General features: G+C 36.8%; 1 protein-coding gene across 1 annotated transcript in view; it reads right to left on the bottom strand.

Moving 5' to 3' along the window:
* Positions 1 to 20,238, bottom strand: part of DROSHA (drosha ribonuclease III) — a 107,393-nt gene that overhangs the window by 36,422 nt on the left and 50,733 nt on the right. The window contains 6 exon segments of the mRNA XM_039842733.1: positions 8,005 to 8,065; positions 8,417 to 8,555; positions 9,066 to 9,173; positions 14,290 to 14,397; positions 15,769 to 15,868; positions 17,512 to 17,636. Of these exon segments, the coding sequence (XP_039698667.1) occupies positions 8,005 to 8,065; positions 8,417 to 8,555; positions 9,066 to 9,173; positions 14,290 to 14,397; positions 15,769 to 15,868; positions 17,512 to 17,636 (641 nt within the window).

Genomic DNA, 20,238 nt, shown 5'->3' with positions numbered 1-20,238 from the left:
CCCCGCGGGGAGGTCATGGTTAGGCTCAAACGGAAGGGAAGCCAGCACAGGAGGACTGCCCAGGGAGGCGGGAGGAAAAGGAGGCCAGTATTATTCCTCTACCAAAGAGAAGAATGCGTTTCAAGGAAGAAATAGAGACAAGTAAGATGAGAAGAAATAGCGGAGGCCACTGATGAGCTATCTCTCTAAGAGGTGGATACAAATCTGATTCTGTTTAGAGTAAGCTGGGACCTAATGAGTTGTCTAAAGCCATATATGAGAAGAATCTGAGTGCTTATTTCAGAATCTGAGAAAATATGGGGGCTGGGAACTGTACAGCAGGAGGAAACCAGAAAAAATGGTGACAACAGTGAGGAGAAAAGGCAGGCAAGGAAAGGAAGTTCCTAAGACCTGACAAAGAAAGCAAGGGACAGGCCTGGGCCTAAGCAGGAGCTAGCCTCCCAGACTCCAGGGGCCTCCTTAAATCTCTGATACCAACCCTCATCATCTGAAAAATTCAATAGCTGGCCACCAAGTCTAAATCTACCTGGCTTACTAGGCTATTATTTCTCTAGTGCTATCATGCCCACCCATTTTATCTACTTTCAATAGCAATTTTAGAACTCTAAGTTCACCATTCTCTGCATTTTAGCAGACACACCACCCCTTCTCCCTTGCATGGTTCCTCTCCTAAATCCTGCTCATTCTTAAGGTCAGGCGGGAGGCTTGCCCTGATTACCAGAGCTCTCCAGGCTGCTGGCTCACCCCCACCACCCACACCTCCGTTCTCACTTTACTTAAACATTTATCACTCAATCTATAACAAAATTCTATACTATTTTTCATTGTTCTGTTTCATGTGTGCCAGTTTAGTTTCCAGATTATAGTTTCAGTATATGCGTGTGTGTGTGTGTGTGTGTGTGTGTGTGTGTGTGTGTAGTATTGTGTGTTTCTAAATTAAATGACTTGGCTATCAAATCATCTACTTGGTATTTTGAGTTAAATTTTATATTATTTCACATATCTCATAAGTAAGTTTACTCTTCTACCTACCATTCCTTCACATTTTGGAATTTTAAAAGAAAAATAGATATGATAAGAGAAAACTGGAAAGATCTGAGCAACAATGAAGTGATTCTGAACCCTGATTTCAAGTCACGGCCTTTATGTCAAAAAGATGTTTTTTTAAGCGGTTAATAGCCAATAATGGGGAGGGAAGGAGGGAAGGAGAGGAGGAGGAAGGAGAGGGGAGGAGGGGAGGGGAGGGGAGGGAAGGGAAGAGAAGGAGGAAGGAAGAAAATTTATGGTCATGGTGAAGAATTCATAATCTAATAGTTTACCAAAGGAAAAAAGAAAATAAAGAAAATAAATATTAGGCCCCAAAACATATTTTTCTTACCCTTACCAAATATATATTAGATTTTAAAAGATGTATTTTTGTTGTTGTTGCTAATCTACTAGCCAAGAATAACTAAAAAGTTCCATGGTGAAATATAAGACATTATTATTATTTTTTTAATCTTTTAGAAGCTACTCAGTACTACAATTTTGCTTTCTGTCAAATATCCAGAACTCCAAAAGCATCTGTCATCATTCTTGGAGAAAAAAATCAAGGAATAAAGACACAACTTAATGGTAAGATGATGTTAACCCCTAAGTCCTCTTGCTAATTTAATTTCATGAATCCTAGTAAACTATTGTCCTGAGAGATGATAAAACTAAGGAAAAAATGGTTAAAAAAAAAATTTAACATTATCCTATTGTTCACAAGCCAGTAAAATAAAAATGCATTTTCTGTGGTATAGATACTATTTTCTTCCCAACAGTTCAAAGTACTATATAGGAAAATCTACTTAATATGGAAAGCAAAAAACCCTAGCAAGGGGCTGCAGTGGAGACAAACCATCTTTGAATTGTCTTACGCTTTATTAAAGAATAATAAGACATCTAGTCAAAGAATAATGGCCACTTTGAGTCATACACTATTTTGGATGAAGTCATACTGGCGTAAATTTTACTTTAATTTCTCTTATAAACTTTCAGGGAGACAAGAACTATGTCTAAGATTTTAATAACCACAAAGTTAGACTATTATTCAGTATGTTGAAATACAAGGTCACTGTTCTAAACAGGTTTATTCAATAGTGAGTCTGCCATCCATTAAATAATTTGCCCCTATCAAGCATATGTTTTTCTGTATCTACATTATGACTAAACTCTGGCAATAAGCCACAAACAAAATGGGATTAAACACCACAATAGTTTATTATTATACCGGACAATTCCTAACCCAATGGTTTACCTGGAAAAAATGGACAGAGTGAGCTGCTAGTCCTTCTTGAAGCAAATCTTTTGTTCCTTTTTCCATTGTTTCTGCTTCCTTTAATCACCCCCATTATAAATACCAGCAAACTCCAAGAGGAGATGTTTACTGAGCAGTAAACACTCCATTTGTTTTTAAGAACTAAATGAACAGAGACATTATGGAATCTAGATTAACTGTAACATTTATATATCACCATTTGGTCTGAGGAATTCAAAGCACTTTATAATATACAACAGTCTCCCTGTAACAGTAATTTCTGTAAGATATCATTTACTCCATGGAAAATCATGATGGAACTGGACAAAGTTCAAAGGTAACTGCTAGAGTGAGGGCATGGACATTTTCTCACTCTGCCTTCTAAGCGTGGCTGGCAGAATAGAGCCAGAGGGGGCCTTGGAGCTCAGTTGAACTTCCACCCAATTCAGGAATTCCTTTTACTCATTACATCTACCTACCTGGACACCTGGAGGGCAGGTAAAGTCACATAGCTACTATCTCTGTCGCCCACTGGACCCGCGGATCTCAGGTTACGTATTTCTGGGATTTAACTTGAAGCAGTGAAGTCATTAAATCCACTCAGTGGAATTCACGTATATTCAATGCATTTTTCTACTGTTTTTAATGTAAAATACTTGTGTATAACTGATTCAAAATATATTTTGCAACTATCATTTCCTTAAACACAAGGGTATTAATTAATAGTCTCTATGTGTCTCTTTGTTGCTCCAATAGATTCTTATACACTGTCCGGCAATGACTCTACCAATCAAAACAAAACAAAAACCACGGGCATGTGATCCTCTCATTTTTCCGCTACCAGTCTTCTGTCTTCTGGCCCCTCTCTCCGAAAGGTCTTACTGATAAGGCATACGTTACTTGAATGCCACCAAATGCCACTCCTTCAGAGACCCTTTCTGTGGTAACAATTCATTGTAATTTGCATGAGTTAAATATAACTATACAACTGAGATTTATGTGGTTAAAGAGTTAACACTTTAAAATTATAGGTGGCATATTTGGTTGAGATGATGCCATCATAAAAGTTAATTATTTCTTACTTTTGATAGGCAGACAAGATTTTATTAATTTGAAGTTTTCATGCTTCTTTGTATATCCTAGCTGATGCCAAATCAGATTAGGTAAAACACTAACCGGCCATTTAAACCTCTGCTGATGGCCCTGACCATAAAGCCCAATTTCCCCTAGCGCTAGCCAACAAGTAAATAACTTGGGATAAAAGTATCATGAATGGCATTCTTTCCTTTAATACTTACTTAATGAACCCCTGCCCTGTGAAAGGCACTAGTTGCAAAAGGAAAGGAAATTTAAAAAAAAGAAAAAAAAAAGAGAGGACCACAGACCCTTCAAAATGCTAACAGTACAGTAAAGAAAATCAGCCCATAACATAATTATAATACACAGAAAAACTACAATGTGCACCATAAAACAAATACTGGCAGGACTTGGGCAGGAAGTCACTGGGGTACAGGGTGTTCCACAGGAAGCTGTACAGTGACAGCTGGCATATGGGAAAGAGAGACGGGATGCTTGACAGTCTTAGTGGTGTGTAGAGGGCCACAGGAAAAGAAAGATGTGCCTGGAAAAGTGGCCTGGGGCCAGGTCGTGGGTGCTGGGGCTGTGGTATGTAAGTTGTCCAACTTATTCAGTAGGCAACAAGACATCACAGCTTTCATGCCACTTACCACTAAGAATTAGAATAAAGGCTCCAGAAATGGCAAGATGACTGACTGCAGAAGCAGTGTGAGGGGAAACTAGTAGACATGGTCACTAATTGTGCTACAGAACGGGCAGGGTGGCAGGAGTGGTTTTCAGGGGCGCTAGGAGAAGAATTCAGTCAAGAGCCCCTCTTCTCGGCCCTCTCCCCTGCCTGCCTTGCTCCTCTGCCCCCAACTTCCATCAGTGCCAGAAAAAGTTTTCCCAAACAACCTACTTGCTCGCTTGCTCTCTGAAATTCTAAGCAAGCTTGCTTGGGAGATCCAACCACCGACATTTGCAATTTGATAGTGTTTGTTTCAAAGATATACAAACACTTCTAAGGAACAGAGACTACTGCATCCCTTTTTATAATAGCAAACTAAGAAACAGAGGAGAGGGCAAATCATTTCAAGTGAACTCAGTTATTCAAGTGCATAGTATAAAACTGACCTATAATCCCTAAACAACCACCAGGGCTATCCTTAGACCCACAGCAGTCTTGCATGTGTATTTTGGTTTTGACCTTCACTGAAGTGCCTGGCAGAGTCTCCCTTATATTTTTTATGTTTATAGCATTCCTACTCCACCTCAGGTAGTGAGAAATCTTGGTGAGTGGGAGCTTTGCCTTACTTGCCTTTGAATCCCCTAAAATACCTACATACTGCCTCAAACTCAAAAGGCACTGGACAAATGCCTGTTGAATTACATCTGAATGAAGTTTAAGAACAGTTCTCAGGCCTGTGCCCAACTGGGGAATGCAGCAGCAGAAGCCAGGAGACTTTTCCTGAACAGAAATCTGGGTCAACTCTACATCAGCAAAAAGATCAGAGACATAGCAAGAGGTTCTCAATACAAGTACCAAAGACTGGACGGAAGTCAAAGGACATGAGAGATTATTTGTTTATTCTCTCAATGGTATCATTTGTCAGTGGTATCATTTTCAAAATGAGAAATGCAGAAAGAACAGTTTCTCCGATATCATTCATTTTCAATAGAGCAAAAGAAAACAGAAATCATGACGTTTGAACAATGCAATCAAAGACAACTTACATATCAACAACTATGATTGGGGAAGACAAGGCAAAGATCACCTAAACCTTGGCTTTCATCGTCAAAAAGGATGTGTCTATGGCGTGTACAGCCTTGCAAAAGGGGCCCCGGGGAACTCAAGGTTCCACTTATTAAAATACAGAACTGGTCATGTGGAGACTACAACATAATAGGGTGAACACAACCGTGGCCACGTGATCTCTGAGGGTGTGATTAAGAACTCTTGCAATTAGTTCTTTTCTGACTTTAGACTCAGAGAAACTATAGAAAGACATATGATCATCTTCAAACGGGAATTTTAAAGTTTTGTCCTGCCTATTTTTTTACCTCTTGACTGAAGAGGAAATACAGTTTGGTTTAAGACAACCTCAAAAGAGAGGAATTTAAGGCAAACCAATTTTAAAAGAAAAGTGATATATGCTGAAAACAACAGAAAAGGGAGCTGTGCCAGCTATGGCTGGGCACTCTCTTGGCTGTGGAGACCAGTTATCAGCTGCAGCAACTACCTTGACTCTCTGCCTCTTCTAACCCTGCTCTACCCGCCTTTATCTAAGGCTGGATCCCAAGAGAGATAGCCTGGTTATTCAACTTTTCAACTCTCCATTTTAAAAAGAAAGCCATCCTCAAGAATGGTCTTTCAAAATATAACCATCCTCCCTGTATGGTCTTTCAAAATATAACCTGCTCTACATCACACATAGATAACCCTGAGAGCCACAACAGAGCCTCATCAGCCATTAGGCATCTGCTTTCATGCAATTTTCCAGGGTGTAATGAGTTTATACAGACCAAGCTCATTTCCTTCTCAGATTCTTCAGGGGTTCAAGGCCATAAAAGTGTTAATATTAGGGAGCATCTGAGATCTTGCCCTTCAGCAAATGTCAGTTTGGCTCAAATAAACTCATATAAAAATCCAAGAGAAAAAGTGAGAATATTAATATATAAAGGTATCCTTTAAAATCAGAAAATAAAATAAGGAAAGCTAACATATAAAAGTTTCCAACCTATTCTATAAGCCCAGTATAACGAAACCAGACAAAAGCACCAAAGGAAATGAAAACTACAGAATAGTATCTCTTATGAATGTAGACAAAAATCCTCAACACTAACAAACTGAATTCACAGCATATTAAAGGATTATACACCATGATCAAGTGGGATGTATCCCAGGAAAGCAAGGTTGGTTGAACACTCAAAAATCAATTAATGTAATATACTCTGCGAGTAGAATAAGTGGAAAAAACATGATCATGTCAATGGATACAGAAAAAGCGTTTGACAAAATTCAACATGCTCTTATAATGAAAGCATTAAGCAATCAAGGAATAGAAGGGAACTTTAACTCAATCTTTTAAAGGGTATCTAAGAAAAACTCAAAGCTAACATCACACTCTATGGTGAAAGACCGAATACTTTCCCCTTAAGATTAGAAAAAAGACAAGTATCCACTCTCACCCCTTCTATTCAGTATTGTACTAGAGGCTCTAGCCAGAGCAACTAAGGTTAAGAAAATGAAACAAAAAATTATTAGAGCCAACAAAGAGCTCACTAAAGCTGCAGGATACAAGATCAATATACAAAAATCAATTGTATTTCTATATACTTGCAATGAATAATCTGAAAATGAACTTAAAAAAACAATTCAACTTATAGCAGCTTCGAAAAGAATTTAAAAAAATAGAAATAAATTTAGCAAAAGACATACAAAATGTATACTCTCAAAACTATAAAACATTTTTGAAAGAAATTAAAGAAGACAAATAAATGTAAAGACACCCAATGTTCAAGGATCAGACTTAATATTAAGATGGTACTTATTCACAAATTGTTCTACAGATTCAACATAATCCCTATCAAAATCCCAACTGTTACTTTAGATTAGGCAAGATATCTGACACATGACAGCAAAAACACAGGCAACAAAAGAAATAATAAATAATTGAACTTTATCAAAACTTCTGTGCTTTAAAGGACATAATCTAGGAACTGAAAAGATCAATAGGAGATAAAACTTTTGCATATCAGGGTCTTGTAGCTAGAATATATAAAAAAATGATTATAAAATAAAAAATAAGCCAATAAAAATGAGAAGAGGATTTGAACAGATATTTCTCCAGAAAAGATCTACAAATAGCCAATAAGCACATGAAAAAAGATACTCACATCATTAGCCATCGAGGAAATTGAAATAAAACTACAATAACAGTTCATATCCGACAGGATGGCCAGAATCAAAAAGACAGATAATAACAAGGATTGGGAAAGATGTGAAGAAATCAGAACCCTGATATACCGCTGCTGGAAATATAAATGGTGTAGCCGTTTTGGGCAACACCATTTATAGTCTGGCAGTTTCTTAAAAGGTTAAACAGAGTTACCATATGACCTAACAATTTGACCCTTAGGTATGTAACCAAGAAAAATCAAAATATGTGTCCATCCAAAAATCTGTACACAAATATTCATAGCAACATCATTTATATAAAGCTAAAAAGTAGAAACAATCTAAATGCCCATCAATTGGTAAAAGGATAAATAAAATGTGGTACAACCATACCATGGAATATTAAAACAAAATGAAGTACTAATGCATATTATAACATGGATAAATCTTGAAACCATTATTATGCTAAATAATGAAGCCAGTCACAAAGGATCACAACGTATCTTGATACCGCTGATATGAAACGTTCAGGACTGAAAGTAGATCGGTGGCTGCCTTGGGCTGAGCAGGCTGGTGGAAATGAGAGGTTAACTATTAAGAGGTACAAGGTTTCTTTTTGGGGTGATGAAATGTTCTAAAATTAGGTAGTGATCCAGCTGAACAATACTGTCAACAAATGAAAACGATTTAATTGTATGCTTTAAATAGGTGAATTGTACGGTATGTGAATTATATCTCAATAAAGTTGCTACAAGAAAATCTACTTTACCTTGAGGGAGTTGGGTCATCTTGGCCAAGGCGTGACATAATATTTATTAAGGTGTTAATTCCTATTTAAAGAAAAATATACAAGTAAATACTTTTAAAAGCATACTTTCAAAATATATAACGTGTAGAAAGGAAATTATCTATCTCATCCCGATTTGATTTTAAAAGGTTTAATGACTGCATGTCTACAAGTTTAATAAACTTAGTTACTTAAAACACTTGCTAGGAGAAATTTTTCTAAAAAATTCATCCACCCTTATTATAATGTCCTGCTCAAAGTAAATGCTATGACGCATGAGTCAGGCAGCACTGTAGAATGAGAGGGTGAGAGTCACCAGAGAAACATTCCTGTTAAGGATTTAATTTACAACAGGGAACACAGGCCAAAACACGAGAGTAATATCCAAACATACCTTTTTTCCGCATGTGCATGTGATGAACTTTTCTATCTCCATATTTGGGCTGCCGTATTCCACAGTTGGATAAGGAATTCCTGGCATGATCAGGATTCATTCCAAAATTTAAGTGATGACTTGGGTGAGTCATGGCCAGCTAAAATACCAATGAAATAAGTTAAGGCTTAAAAACTCAGTGTACAGGCACCATCTTTCTATCATCCCAAATGAAATGGGAAAGAGACGTCTATTCAGTTGAATTTTAAGACCTGTTCTTTCCATTTTATTTCCTCCAGTGTTAAATTTCCAGAGCTCTAGTGCAAGCTCTCTTTTGGAAGGAACCTAAAAATCCATAACTTTCAGAGGAGAATTAGAATACTCAGCACCTGGAAAGAAGAGCCATAAAGAAAAGCTGAAAGAAGGAGCTCAGGTTTGACTGGCAAACTTTTGCTTTACTTTATTTCATTAGGGACAGCCTCAAAATTCAAAAGAAAAAATTAGGTAAGAAAAGAGGTCTGAAAGTGACAGCCAGAATAAAATAGAGAGCTATGATTCTAAACCCCCTCATCATCTCCCAGAAGAGAGAACTCAATGCTTCATTTGTAACTTGCAAGATGAATTACTCCTATCTCATTATTACATGAGTGTACAGGAGAGGAATTCTTACCTGTAACAGACAACGATCTTGGAAAGTATATCCTATCAACTTATCCAGGTGCATTAGGCATTGGTGGTAGCGGATATGATGGGTCAAAACAGGTAGCATCATTGCATGCTAAGAAAAAAAATATTTCAACATGTTTAACTCTATAAAAACTTTTAAAAACGCTTCATTGATTTCACAACAAACAAGAACCATTTTCATATCCCAAATTCCATGTCACAATGTCTTTATAAACAGTTTACTGGCTGCATGGCCTCCTGCAGGGGTGGTGGGTCTCAGCTGTTAAGGGTACAGTCTCTGCACCAGAATGCCTGAGTCCAAAACCTTCACATCCCCTCATTCATTGTGGGACTTGGGGCAAGTTATTTAACTTCTCAGTGTCAGTTTCCTCACCTGTAAATGGGGGGAAATCAGTATAGCTATTTTTAAGGACAGTCAAAAGGATTAAATAAGCAAATACAAAAAACTGGTCAGAACATGGGCCGTTAGGCTCATTCAAGGGGGAACAGCACTGGCTCCATCAGTAATCAGTAGGGTATCCTCAAGGAAGTCACGACTGTTTCTGTTCCTCCTTGTCTATCTTTAATTATAAGAGAATGAACTGGGACTTATCAATTCTGACACTTTATCAGGGTCAAGACACTTTTGAGAATCTAAGGAAATGACTCTATCCCCAGAAAAACACCTGTGTTCACAAACACGTGCAAGTTGTATGCAGACTTAATGGGTTCACAACCCCCTGAACCCTATCACTGTCCTTCAGGTAAGAACCAGATGATCTCCAAAGGCCATTCTAAGTTTAACATTTAATGATCTAATATTCCAAGGACAATTTTTATAAAGTCACCACTACAGCTAAAGCACCTGAGAACATGGAACTTTTATTTTTGTTTCAATCATTTTTCATCTGGCTAGATTCCTCATTGGGAGATAATTTCATGAAAGGCATATTTTTTTTATTTTTTTCTAATAACATTTCCCTAGAACTCAAGAGAATAAAGGAATCATTCTTATTCATCATTACCTGGAGGATGGGCACAGCCTACAGAATGATTGACATATGCTTTACAGAATTTTAGTCTTTGAAGTATTTTAAGCTGGCACTGTTTAAAAATACATGAAAATGGATTTGCTTGAAACGACAGAAATCAGTTTCCTGTATTATTAAATTATAAAGAAAGATTAGTTCTCCCAAATAGGATCTCTTAATCAACAGAACGTCTTTCTTTCCAGCTCAATTCAATAAAAACATATTGAGCACCTCCATGTGTAAGGCCTACAAGAGCTGTGGAAGAGAAAAAAGATGAAGACACTCTTTCTGCCCTCTAGGGCTTCCCAGAGATATGCCATTATGATCTGAATTACTGGAATTTTGCCCACTTTGTTTTTATAAGTGCTATATTAAAAAACACAGTAATATGAAAACAAAGTGTGTGGCCAAAGTATAATATAGTTTTCCAGGCATTTAAATTGCAGGGAGCTCAAGGGTGTTAATGTTAAAACTCAAAGTGTATAAGTCATGAAGACTATGTGCTGCAACTGTCTTTCTAAAGTATGAACTTGAACTGGTGAATGGGTTTTTTTTTAATACCTCCAGTGAGAGATGATGCATCATTACCTGTCAAGAAAATAACATCCTCTTTAGAGTACTGTGATTATTAGAAAATTATTGTAACATCAAGCCCAAATCTGTCTTCTTACCCCTTTGAACCTCATTCTATATCCAGAGACAAAAGACAAAAACCAAATATTAAATGGCATGGTCCCCACACTTTCCCTTATTAACTTAAGTCTTATTTCCTTTCATATTTACCCATGACAAATATCTTTGAGTCTCTTCATTACCTCCTCTAAACTTGCTCCAAATAGAGCCAGTTTCTCTTTCCAAATAAGTCTCTTTCTTGCGAGTACCAGAAAAGGTATATATGACCCACAACCATCTTGTATCCCAGACAATCAAGTCTCAACATTATCTATGGGACTGTTATAATCTCGAGCTCAGTTTTTTGAATTACCCATCCTTGCAATGTTGAAATGCGCACAGTCACTGAGCATCTTTTTTCTGCTTTGATTGTTAAAAGTTCCTTTGGAACATTGTGAGGAAATGACAGTGTCTAGTTTTAAATCTATCCAAATTCTCCCACAAAAACAGAGTAACTAGAATAGCAAAACAGACCCATGAACAATATATACATAAAAACTAGAGAACAAGGTATCCCCATGAATGCGGAAGTGCAGACAAAGACCTATGTGGTCTTATCATCTGTGGAGGAATGCAGCACAGTTTCTGATGGCCCTGAGAATGGAAGAACCTCAAAATTAACAACCTGTATTCCCTGAAAATGTGACCAGAATTGGAGAGGGCTCTGCAGAATCCAATTCACTGGGGAAGTACAAGAGGAGAGTCTAACAGAAAGCTAAGTGAGAAGAAGCATCAGAGGTTCAAGTAATCGGCACGGACAATAGTAATGGATTTTGTAATTTTCACTGCGGAGTCTACAACTCACACAGTCATGTTGTTTCACTACTTCTATATTTAAGAATTACTACCTTAAAGCCATTCTGGAACAAGAAAGACTATAAATAATATAAAAATATACATTGCAAAAATATTCATTTTGAGCCAAAAGTCAATTAAGTTCATTTAACCTAGTCATTCTCCCTTAAGTCATTCTTACTTTATATTAGGTTTTTGCATTTAAATTTGAACTAGGTTGCTCCTGTGTAATGAATGAGTTGATGAGTAACACCTCCAAATTCTCCAAAGGTAACATTTCTATATGTTGATGTTTTAAGCTCAGTGCAGGCAACAGTTTACTTTCACAACTCCAAGAATATTCATTGATTGTGAAGTAATATTTAAAATGTCAAGATAGATAAACAGATACTTTATCTGTTCTTCTAAGGTTAAGAGCTACAGAATGCCTCCAGGATGATTTGATTCTGGTGTGTAAGGACCTATTTCACCAAAGTACATGGACTTCATGGTTTTGTTTTTAATAGTCTACACCCTCTGTTCCCCCCTCTCACCAACCTGAGTTGCCAGTGTGGTCTGATTTCTTTCTTTTCCACTTCTATCAACTTCTCAGGTAGCTGGCTGGCTCACACTTTCATTCATTTACATGCAGGCTTTTTTTTTTTTTTTTTTTACAAACCATAAAGCAATTCCTGTATTCAGTATATGAACTCATATTCAGCAATTTACATTCTTTATCAAGTCATTTATATGGGAGAGCAATTTTACTGAAATCTTAATAAAAGATTTCCATTAGGACGACCGGAGAATTTGTAAGCATGGCTTCTTAAACATATAGCAGCTGTCTTTGGAAGAATGGGCATCCTAGAGAGGGAAGAACTATTATCAGACCACGAAGTATTCACCTTTGCAGGAGTTTTCATCAGGATCCATTTTCTCTGACTGTTTAATCAAAGAAACTGATTGAGTATTTTTGCCTACCAACCTCAAAACAAAATGTAAAACATAATATATATACAGAGAAGATAACCTAATCTTCAGGCTGCTTCTCATCTAGCTGAGAAGTCAGAGTTAAGACATCTGTGACACAGCTGAAGCTGAACAACACAAAACTGCAGTGAAACAGATCATTCAGCATTCCTATTTGTTTTACCAAGAGGAAAGAAAAATGGGCTCAATGCTTTAAAAAAAAACGACGACAACAACTATGTTCTGTAGAACAAAACTGCCGTAGGGGCTGCTACCTGGGGTGGGAAAAAAATCAAGTACCATAAATATTCCCTCCACACCCATTACCCACCAATAAGATAATTATTTCTTATCTTTTTACTAATTAGGGCTCTAAAGGGTGTTGTTACAAGAAAAAACTTCAGAGTTAACCAAAAACTCAGGTTTAAAAACCACTAAACTAGAAGATCTCCAAGATCCCTTCCATTTCTCAATGCTCCACAATTCTAAGATCTCTTAAACAATCAACTTTGACTTATCACTGAGATGACCAGATTTTGAGCAGATTGTTTAACATTCTGCTCATCGTTCTTACGTGATATTATGCTGGTTTTGGAGAAACACTAGCAAACAAAAAAAACGGTGATATGGCTTCAAGTGTCCCTAAGAAATAATCAATGGAAGTACAACATTCACTTCTGAAAGTGCTTACAGTAAAAAAAAAAAAAAGTCAACTGGCAAAAAAATTGAGGACCTGGATGTAGCTGGCTACCACTGTAGATGATTATTCTCAAACTATTTAGCAATACTGCATCAATAGCAGTTTATCTTAACACAAAACTATTTAGCTTCGGACATCCCATGGTAAATGAATTGCACAGTAATACCTTTAATTACAGGATTAAATCCCACTGTTCAATATAATAATTAAATGCCAACATTGATTTAAAAAAAACTCATTATGATAAAATGAATACCTAAGAGTGCTGGAACTTATTACAATATGCACTACCATCAAAACAGATAAGTGGAAGCCTCGAAGTATTCTTCCAAAAGGCTGAGCACAGCAAATTGCATTACCTGACCCCAGCCTGTGTACTCATTTTCCTTTACTGTAATTCCCATGGAGCACAACCAATATCAATCATAACATAAAAATCAAGTAAAGAGTCAAAGAATATGCTGGGGTTTGGAGATCTCTAATCTGGTATAAATTCCACCCACAGGGAAAACAAGAATACTTATTAGTGAGTCAGTTTTACATATATATATATATTTGAAATGTTCCTCTACTGAGTTTGCCCAAGGAAAAAATACGATCATTTGGCTCAAATATGAAATGCATACTGATTCTGTTCATTAATGCCTTCAATTCTCTGCAATATAAGTTTGAGTCATGGGTCTGTAAAGTTTGTACGCATGGCCTTCAGAAGTCCGCCTGCAGAGCTGCTGGAGTATCTCTTTCGAAAAGCACCGACACATATGCTGCCAACGGGCGGGTGCATTTGAAGAACAGAATTGCCTTTGCTCAACGTGCAGAGACAAAATTTACCATTACTAAGTGCCCCCAACCCTATCACTGTGCATGTGCATGTGCACGCACACAGAATTAAACAAGACAATACCAAAACAGACAACGAAAACAAAACCCAAATGATACAAACGATTTATGGTTAGTGTCCCATTTAGCTACGAGGTAATATATTCCATAGAAACTTCTCAGATTTAAGAAAACTGCAGTGCCAGACGCCTTTTAAAGGAAGAGAGATATGGGTATAATTGTGTTCTCAGAAGTATCATTACCTGACAGACATCTGAACGGATGCCAGTTTTCCAGAATCCTTGGCTACTTAGCTCCACTGTCACTTCTCGCCTCATTGTATTCTTCTGTCGTATTTTTTGGAGTGCTTCCTAGAAAAGAACTCATTATGATGAGGAACCTGACTGTTGTAAAGCAATATTCAGCCAAACATTAAGCATTAGAAAATAAGCTAGATTCATTCAATATCACCCTTACATGCAGGTATTCAAACCTCTTCATGCCAAATTACAATAATTTATTTGAAGCCCTGGGTAACTAGATAAGAAAAAAATCTAAACCAAATCTACCATTCTGGAAAATACAAACAAAAAATGCCCTGTCACCGATTAAAAAAAAAGTTAAAATGTAGTGTTTGGGTTTTGAAATCGGCATGTAAAAATTATATCGAGCCTTATGTTAAGCATTCATATCTAAGAAAGACAATCAGTTAATTTAGCGGCAACCCACATAATTCTAAAAGTTGCTTTCAAATTTACCAACCCCTTATAAAAGCCCCTACAGCGAGGGTACATTTTTTCAAAAAAAAAAAAGATAATAATCCAAAAGTTCTATAAGATATACTCAGGAACTAACTCTTACATTTTACTGCCCTTCAAATAATTAATCATAAAAATAATTTTATATTTGTATACTTATTCAATTAAAATCTCATAAGAATTTATAATAACAAAGGAACCACTACCACCACCTCCACTATTGATTAAGTTCCTACTACAGGTGAAATATCATTGGAAGAAAGTTGATGGACTATTACAGAAGTCCACACAACCACCACCTTTCTCCATGGGTGTACCAATGGAGGGCCATTTCAGTCAGCCTCTCTCAGCCCCGCTTCCTTCCTTTATAATGAGTGGCTTAAGTCACAGTAGATGACAAAGCCAGAATTCAAACATTTTTCCCAGCTTCAAAGCCTTGCTCTTACACTGCCGCAGCAGAATAAAATCTCATTGACACAAATTCTATTTTGATACTAAATCCATTTACTCTTAAAATTATAACTAAAACATAAATAATTCTGGAATATAGGAATAATACTACCCATTAGTAAAGAAATATGAAATTCAGAATATAAAACCTTACAAAATAAATTTACCCTACTAAACTGAAAGACATATAGAAGATGATCTTTTACAACCTAAAGACCAAGAAATTTGAGTAAGACCCAAAGTTGCATTACGTGCAGCGCTGATCCTGCAAGTTTCAAACTTTAATTTCTATAAAGGATCTATTCATTCCCAATGGCAACAAGCCATTAAGAAACTAGCCTTTTTAGGAAGAAAAATGATCCCTTAGATACTAATAAGATGAAAAAAATCTATCAGTATACTACAGTAAGGAGGGGAGCAAAGTATAAATTTTTAAAAGCATCTTTCCATCTTACTCTAGCACCATGCAACAATCTTGAAATAAACTCAAAGTGCATCATCATTAAGCACAGAAGAACAAAGTTCAATACCCACCTCCCTCTGTGCCAGCTTCTGTTTGTCAGTTTGTTTAACTTTGGGACTATTTGCTAGGAGGTGGCGAAGTTTCACATAACTCTTCCACAGTTTCTGGTACCTAAGGAAAAGGACAGACAGATTAGACAAAGAGAAGGCAAATGTGAAGTACAATAAAGCCAGTTGTTTTAATAGGCCTGTTCAATCATAAATTGCATTCTTTTGAATTTCCTTAATGGCAGCAAACCTTCGTTCTAAGAAAAAATATAATTTGGGGAGTTGAAGGTCAGGATGACCAAGAGTCATCTGGAGCCTAGTTATTAAGTTGATTATTGCTTATTTGGGTTGAAAAGAAGGTGTCACTACATGGATGACTCTGCAAAGAATTCCAAAGGAGACACACAAAATCAGTAGAAACATATACCATTTCTCACTGTTACCTCTTTGAAAGTGACACGTTTTATTGAAACATGTCTTTCTGATGTTTGTTGAAAGACTCCTTACTTAATAAGGATACTGTCAGTCTCTGAACTGCCTATACAGAAAGTAAAAGTTGGAGAGGATTATAAAAGAGAACCCCGCTTGTGCCAATATCCAAGCTACATAGCTGTATCCATTTTTTCCACTGGGGAGGGAAAAAGACAAATGGTGTCACCAATTTGTATATACCATGACAAAAATCAGCACAATTGTAGCCAAATGTGTGATAACCTAGATCAGTCTAAAGGATACTGTTAAAGCGTCCTGGGAATGAAGAGGATATAGAGCACTTTATCAATTCACACTCCTGCCACCTGAGTCCACGAGAGCCTAATCACATTCTACTAACATTTTTCTGACCAGAGGGGACTGTCAAAGGATTTTCTGTCATCTTGAAATTGCTTCTGTCATTGAAATTACTCCCTTCTTGGCCTTAGTGGGGTCTCTCCTTTTTGATAACATTTTTTTCAGAGAATGGAGGAAAGAAAGAAGTACTTACACAGTGCCTGGTTCATTGCTTCATACTTTTATTCAAAGGGGGAAAAAAAGAACAAAACCCTTTAGCCTCTTCTAATATATTAGCCAATAATGTATTTACGAATTGAAACTCTCCCATGCCCTTTTCTCCCATTATGAATCCTTAAAAAAAAAATTAAGTCAGGAAACTGTTTAACGAGGTAGCAAACTCAAACCCTCCTGAGGAACACAACGGTACTACTGCCATTCCCACACATCCTCATCTTCTCCCAGAAAAACACTAACATGCCAGTTAGAAAAACCCGAATGTGGAAAGTAACATCAATCCTAAGGGTCGGAAGTCACGGCTTCTCCTTTCAATACAGCCCTTGACTTTGCATGGGATCTTGAGCTCTTATTAAGATGCCCCCCAAAATAGCACTCTGCATAATTCAGCAGTGCTAGGAATCAACAAGGTGCTACTTCCTTCTAGAGGGCACTGAAAAAATAAAAATAGTAACAATAAGCATTAAAACGACAAATAAAGAAAAAGCTCCTTAAAGGTTAAAAGCATTTAGGACTCTTGGTGACAAAGACTGCCAAGGATAATCTATTAAATAATAACTTCCTGCAATCAAATATGTAGAGAAAATAATTCTTCAGGAGCTACCAAAACTTGTTTCATTTGGTAACCTAAATTTGGAAACATGACTCATTTCAGGTCTTAAGTTTTAAAAAAGAAAACATCCACTAAAGGGTAGTCCTCTGCTAATTCAGCTGTTAGTAGAAGATGAAATTGGCTAAGACAAACACTGAGAAATATCTTACTGTGGGTCTCCTGCATAACTCAACTGTGCAGGGCGTATCCCAAAGTGGACGATAATTGGAAAAGTAATCACATCGGGGTTGAACTGTTCACGATCCAGTTGATCAATGCGGACAGAGCTTGGTTTCTACAGAGAAAAATCAAAGCCATTTATTCCCATAAGAAGACTTTAAGTATTGACTTTAACCTAAGTAGGGAAGAAATTAATCGGATTTTCTAGGAAAGCCTCCCCCACCAAAGGGAAAATGTCATTTAAAACCCTTTAATCATAGCAGCTAGACTATATAAAAACTATAATGTCATCCATGTAAATGAGTCTGTGCCATTTGGCATAATGAACAATGATTTTGTCCTTTTTTGCAGTCCACATAGAAACCTTTCAAAATTAAACTTTTAAAAGGACACCTAGTCCGATGTAACTTTCCCTTAACCTCTCCAAAGGCACAGGAGAAGTATTCCACATCACAGAGAAAAGATGTGTTGGCTTATTCTGCTTTAATTTCACGTTTCAAATTAATAGCTTACTTCTACTCAAGATGCACAAACAGATGCCTCCATATAATTTATTTTCCATTAGTTCTCTGTGTACCTAACGTATTCTTTTAACTCTACATTTTTAAATTAGAAGGTATGGTGGTACGAAGGCCAAATGATTAAGCTTGTCTTATGATGTCCATGTATGCCATTTTTTAATTTAAATAGAGAGCCTCATAAATTTTTCCTCAAATCTAATAAAGGAAGAAGTCAACAGCTAGTTCCTTCTTAGGTTCCTAAAATACGAGGAACCATTTGTAAAATACCTTTCATCCTGAAAGCTTAAGTTTGTGAAAAGATGGTAAAATCATGGAGAGTATGTTTTAGCAACCTCCTTGCTCATACTCAACTCTTAGGGAAGTCCCTAATTAGAAACTAAATTCTTACCAGGAGATTGTGGGGTCTTTGACTCAGCTGCTTTACAGCCAAAGGCTATAGAATTGATCCACACAGAGGCCTATAAGCTTCATTCTGTCGCACAGCAAAGCCCAACAACTAGAGTCTGGTCGGTGGCCTGGTTTGTCCAGAACAGAGGGGTTCCAACACTAAAACCAGGAAAGCCCACAGCAACTAGGACAATCTGGTTACCCTGCCCACAATTATAGCCCAGTCAGCGATCCAACAAATCCAAGTAGGTGACAAAGTGGATAGATTTGTGTAAATTCATTCGTGTTATCTTAAAAACAACTGACATTTACATTTTTAACGAATATTTAAATGTCATTTAACAAAATTTCACTAGTTATCTTAAAATGATGACCTCTGCTCTTCGAGTTAAAAACTAGAGAAGATTTTGGTCACAGGTAACCTAATATAAAATAATTTAAATGCTTAACAACAGTAGCAACATGTTATTTAGGTCCAATATTTTGTGCATCAAAGCAGCAGGGCTCATTTTTAGAATAGGAATTGTACAACTGAAAAATGCTATTGAATTATTCATGTTTCCATGATTTTAAACACCATGCTATGGTATCAACAGAGGAAATAGTGATTTTAAATATCTATAGTATCTCTAAATTTACAGGGATGGAGGAGGAGAATGAATGAAATAAGTTCTAAAATTTGGCCACACCCTACAATATCTATCATACCATCTTTGTAGAAGAATAAAAAACATTCTAGCTAATAACCAAAGTATTCCCTGCCAGAAGCAAAATGCCAAGAGAGGGAGATTAATTCTTTTAAGTTCTGCAGCAATAAAGTACTTAATGTGACCACAATGGCTGGAAAATTTAATAAATTCCCCAATATTCTTAACATTGGGCAATCTTTCAAAACAAGTACTATAGAGGATGAATTGTGGTGCCATGTCTACTCTGCCCTGTTCTCAAAAGGATATAATGAAAGGATGTTTTCATGATACTAGGTTTTCAGAATATTTTCCTCATTTAAACATATTTTTAGATAAATATTAAAAAAGAATTAACTTCGTCATGTCCCTAAGCCTGACATCCAAATTTACCATTCTTAATTTATTTCCGATTACTTTCCAGTATAAACCTTTCATCCTAATTTGGTTTCCTCATTATCTTCAAATCTGGCCGTATACCATGCCAATTATGTACATTTAATCATGACAATCATTTATACAATTTCTCAATTCCTTAAAGACCTCACTGTAGTGTTTATGAAGCAGCCCTGACAGCCTGGCTGAGTGATGTCACCTAAAGCTACAGGCTTTCCTGGTTGGCTTTTTTAACTGACTTGTTCATTGATTTAAGGATTCATCACAGATTCCTTTCATATGGATATGCTGCTGTGAGTCTGCACCTAGACAAGCTTCATATACAATCCATATACTTCGCTAGCACCTGGCTCACACTGTAATCCCTGAACAAATTAGCTGAATAATGATCACGGTAATGGAGTAAATGTTCTCTATGCCATCGGCTCAAAAACAAGCAACAAGAGTGAATCAGAAGCACCTACAAATTTTTTTTAAAACTACAGATCCCATTACCTGGAGTAGATAGGGTGGGGTCAATCACAGCATTCTTATATTTTCAAAAGCTCTCCAAATGATTGCAGGATTTCAGGAAATTTTAACCATGTCATGGAAGAAAGCTCTAGGGTGAAAGTGTTCCCAAAGTGTCCACTGTATATCATGGGTGCTTCCAGTGGACCCACCAAGATGAAAAGGTATGTCTGCTACCACCAGCACGCCCCCACCCATCTTCTGACCCAGCTATAAA

Source organism: Pteropus medius, unplaced genomic scaffold (assembly GCF_902729225.1).
Source record: "Pteropus medius unplaced genomic scaffold, Ma_sr-lr_union100, whole genome shotgun sequence".
NCBI classification, from domain to species: Eukaryota; Metazoa; Chordata; class Mammalia; order Chiroptera; family Pteropodidae; genus Pteropus; species Pteropus medius.
This window is presented reverse-complemented; position numbering and strand designations above follow the sequence as displayed.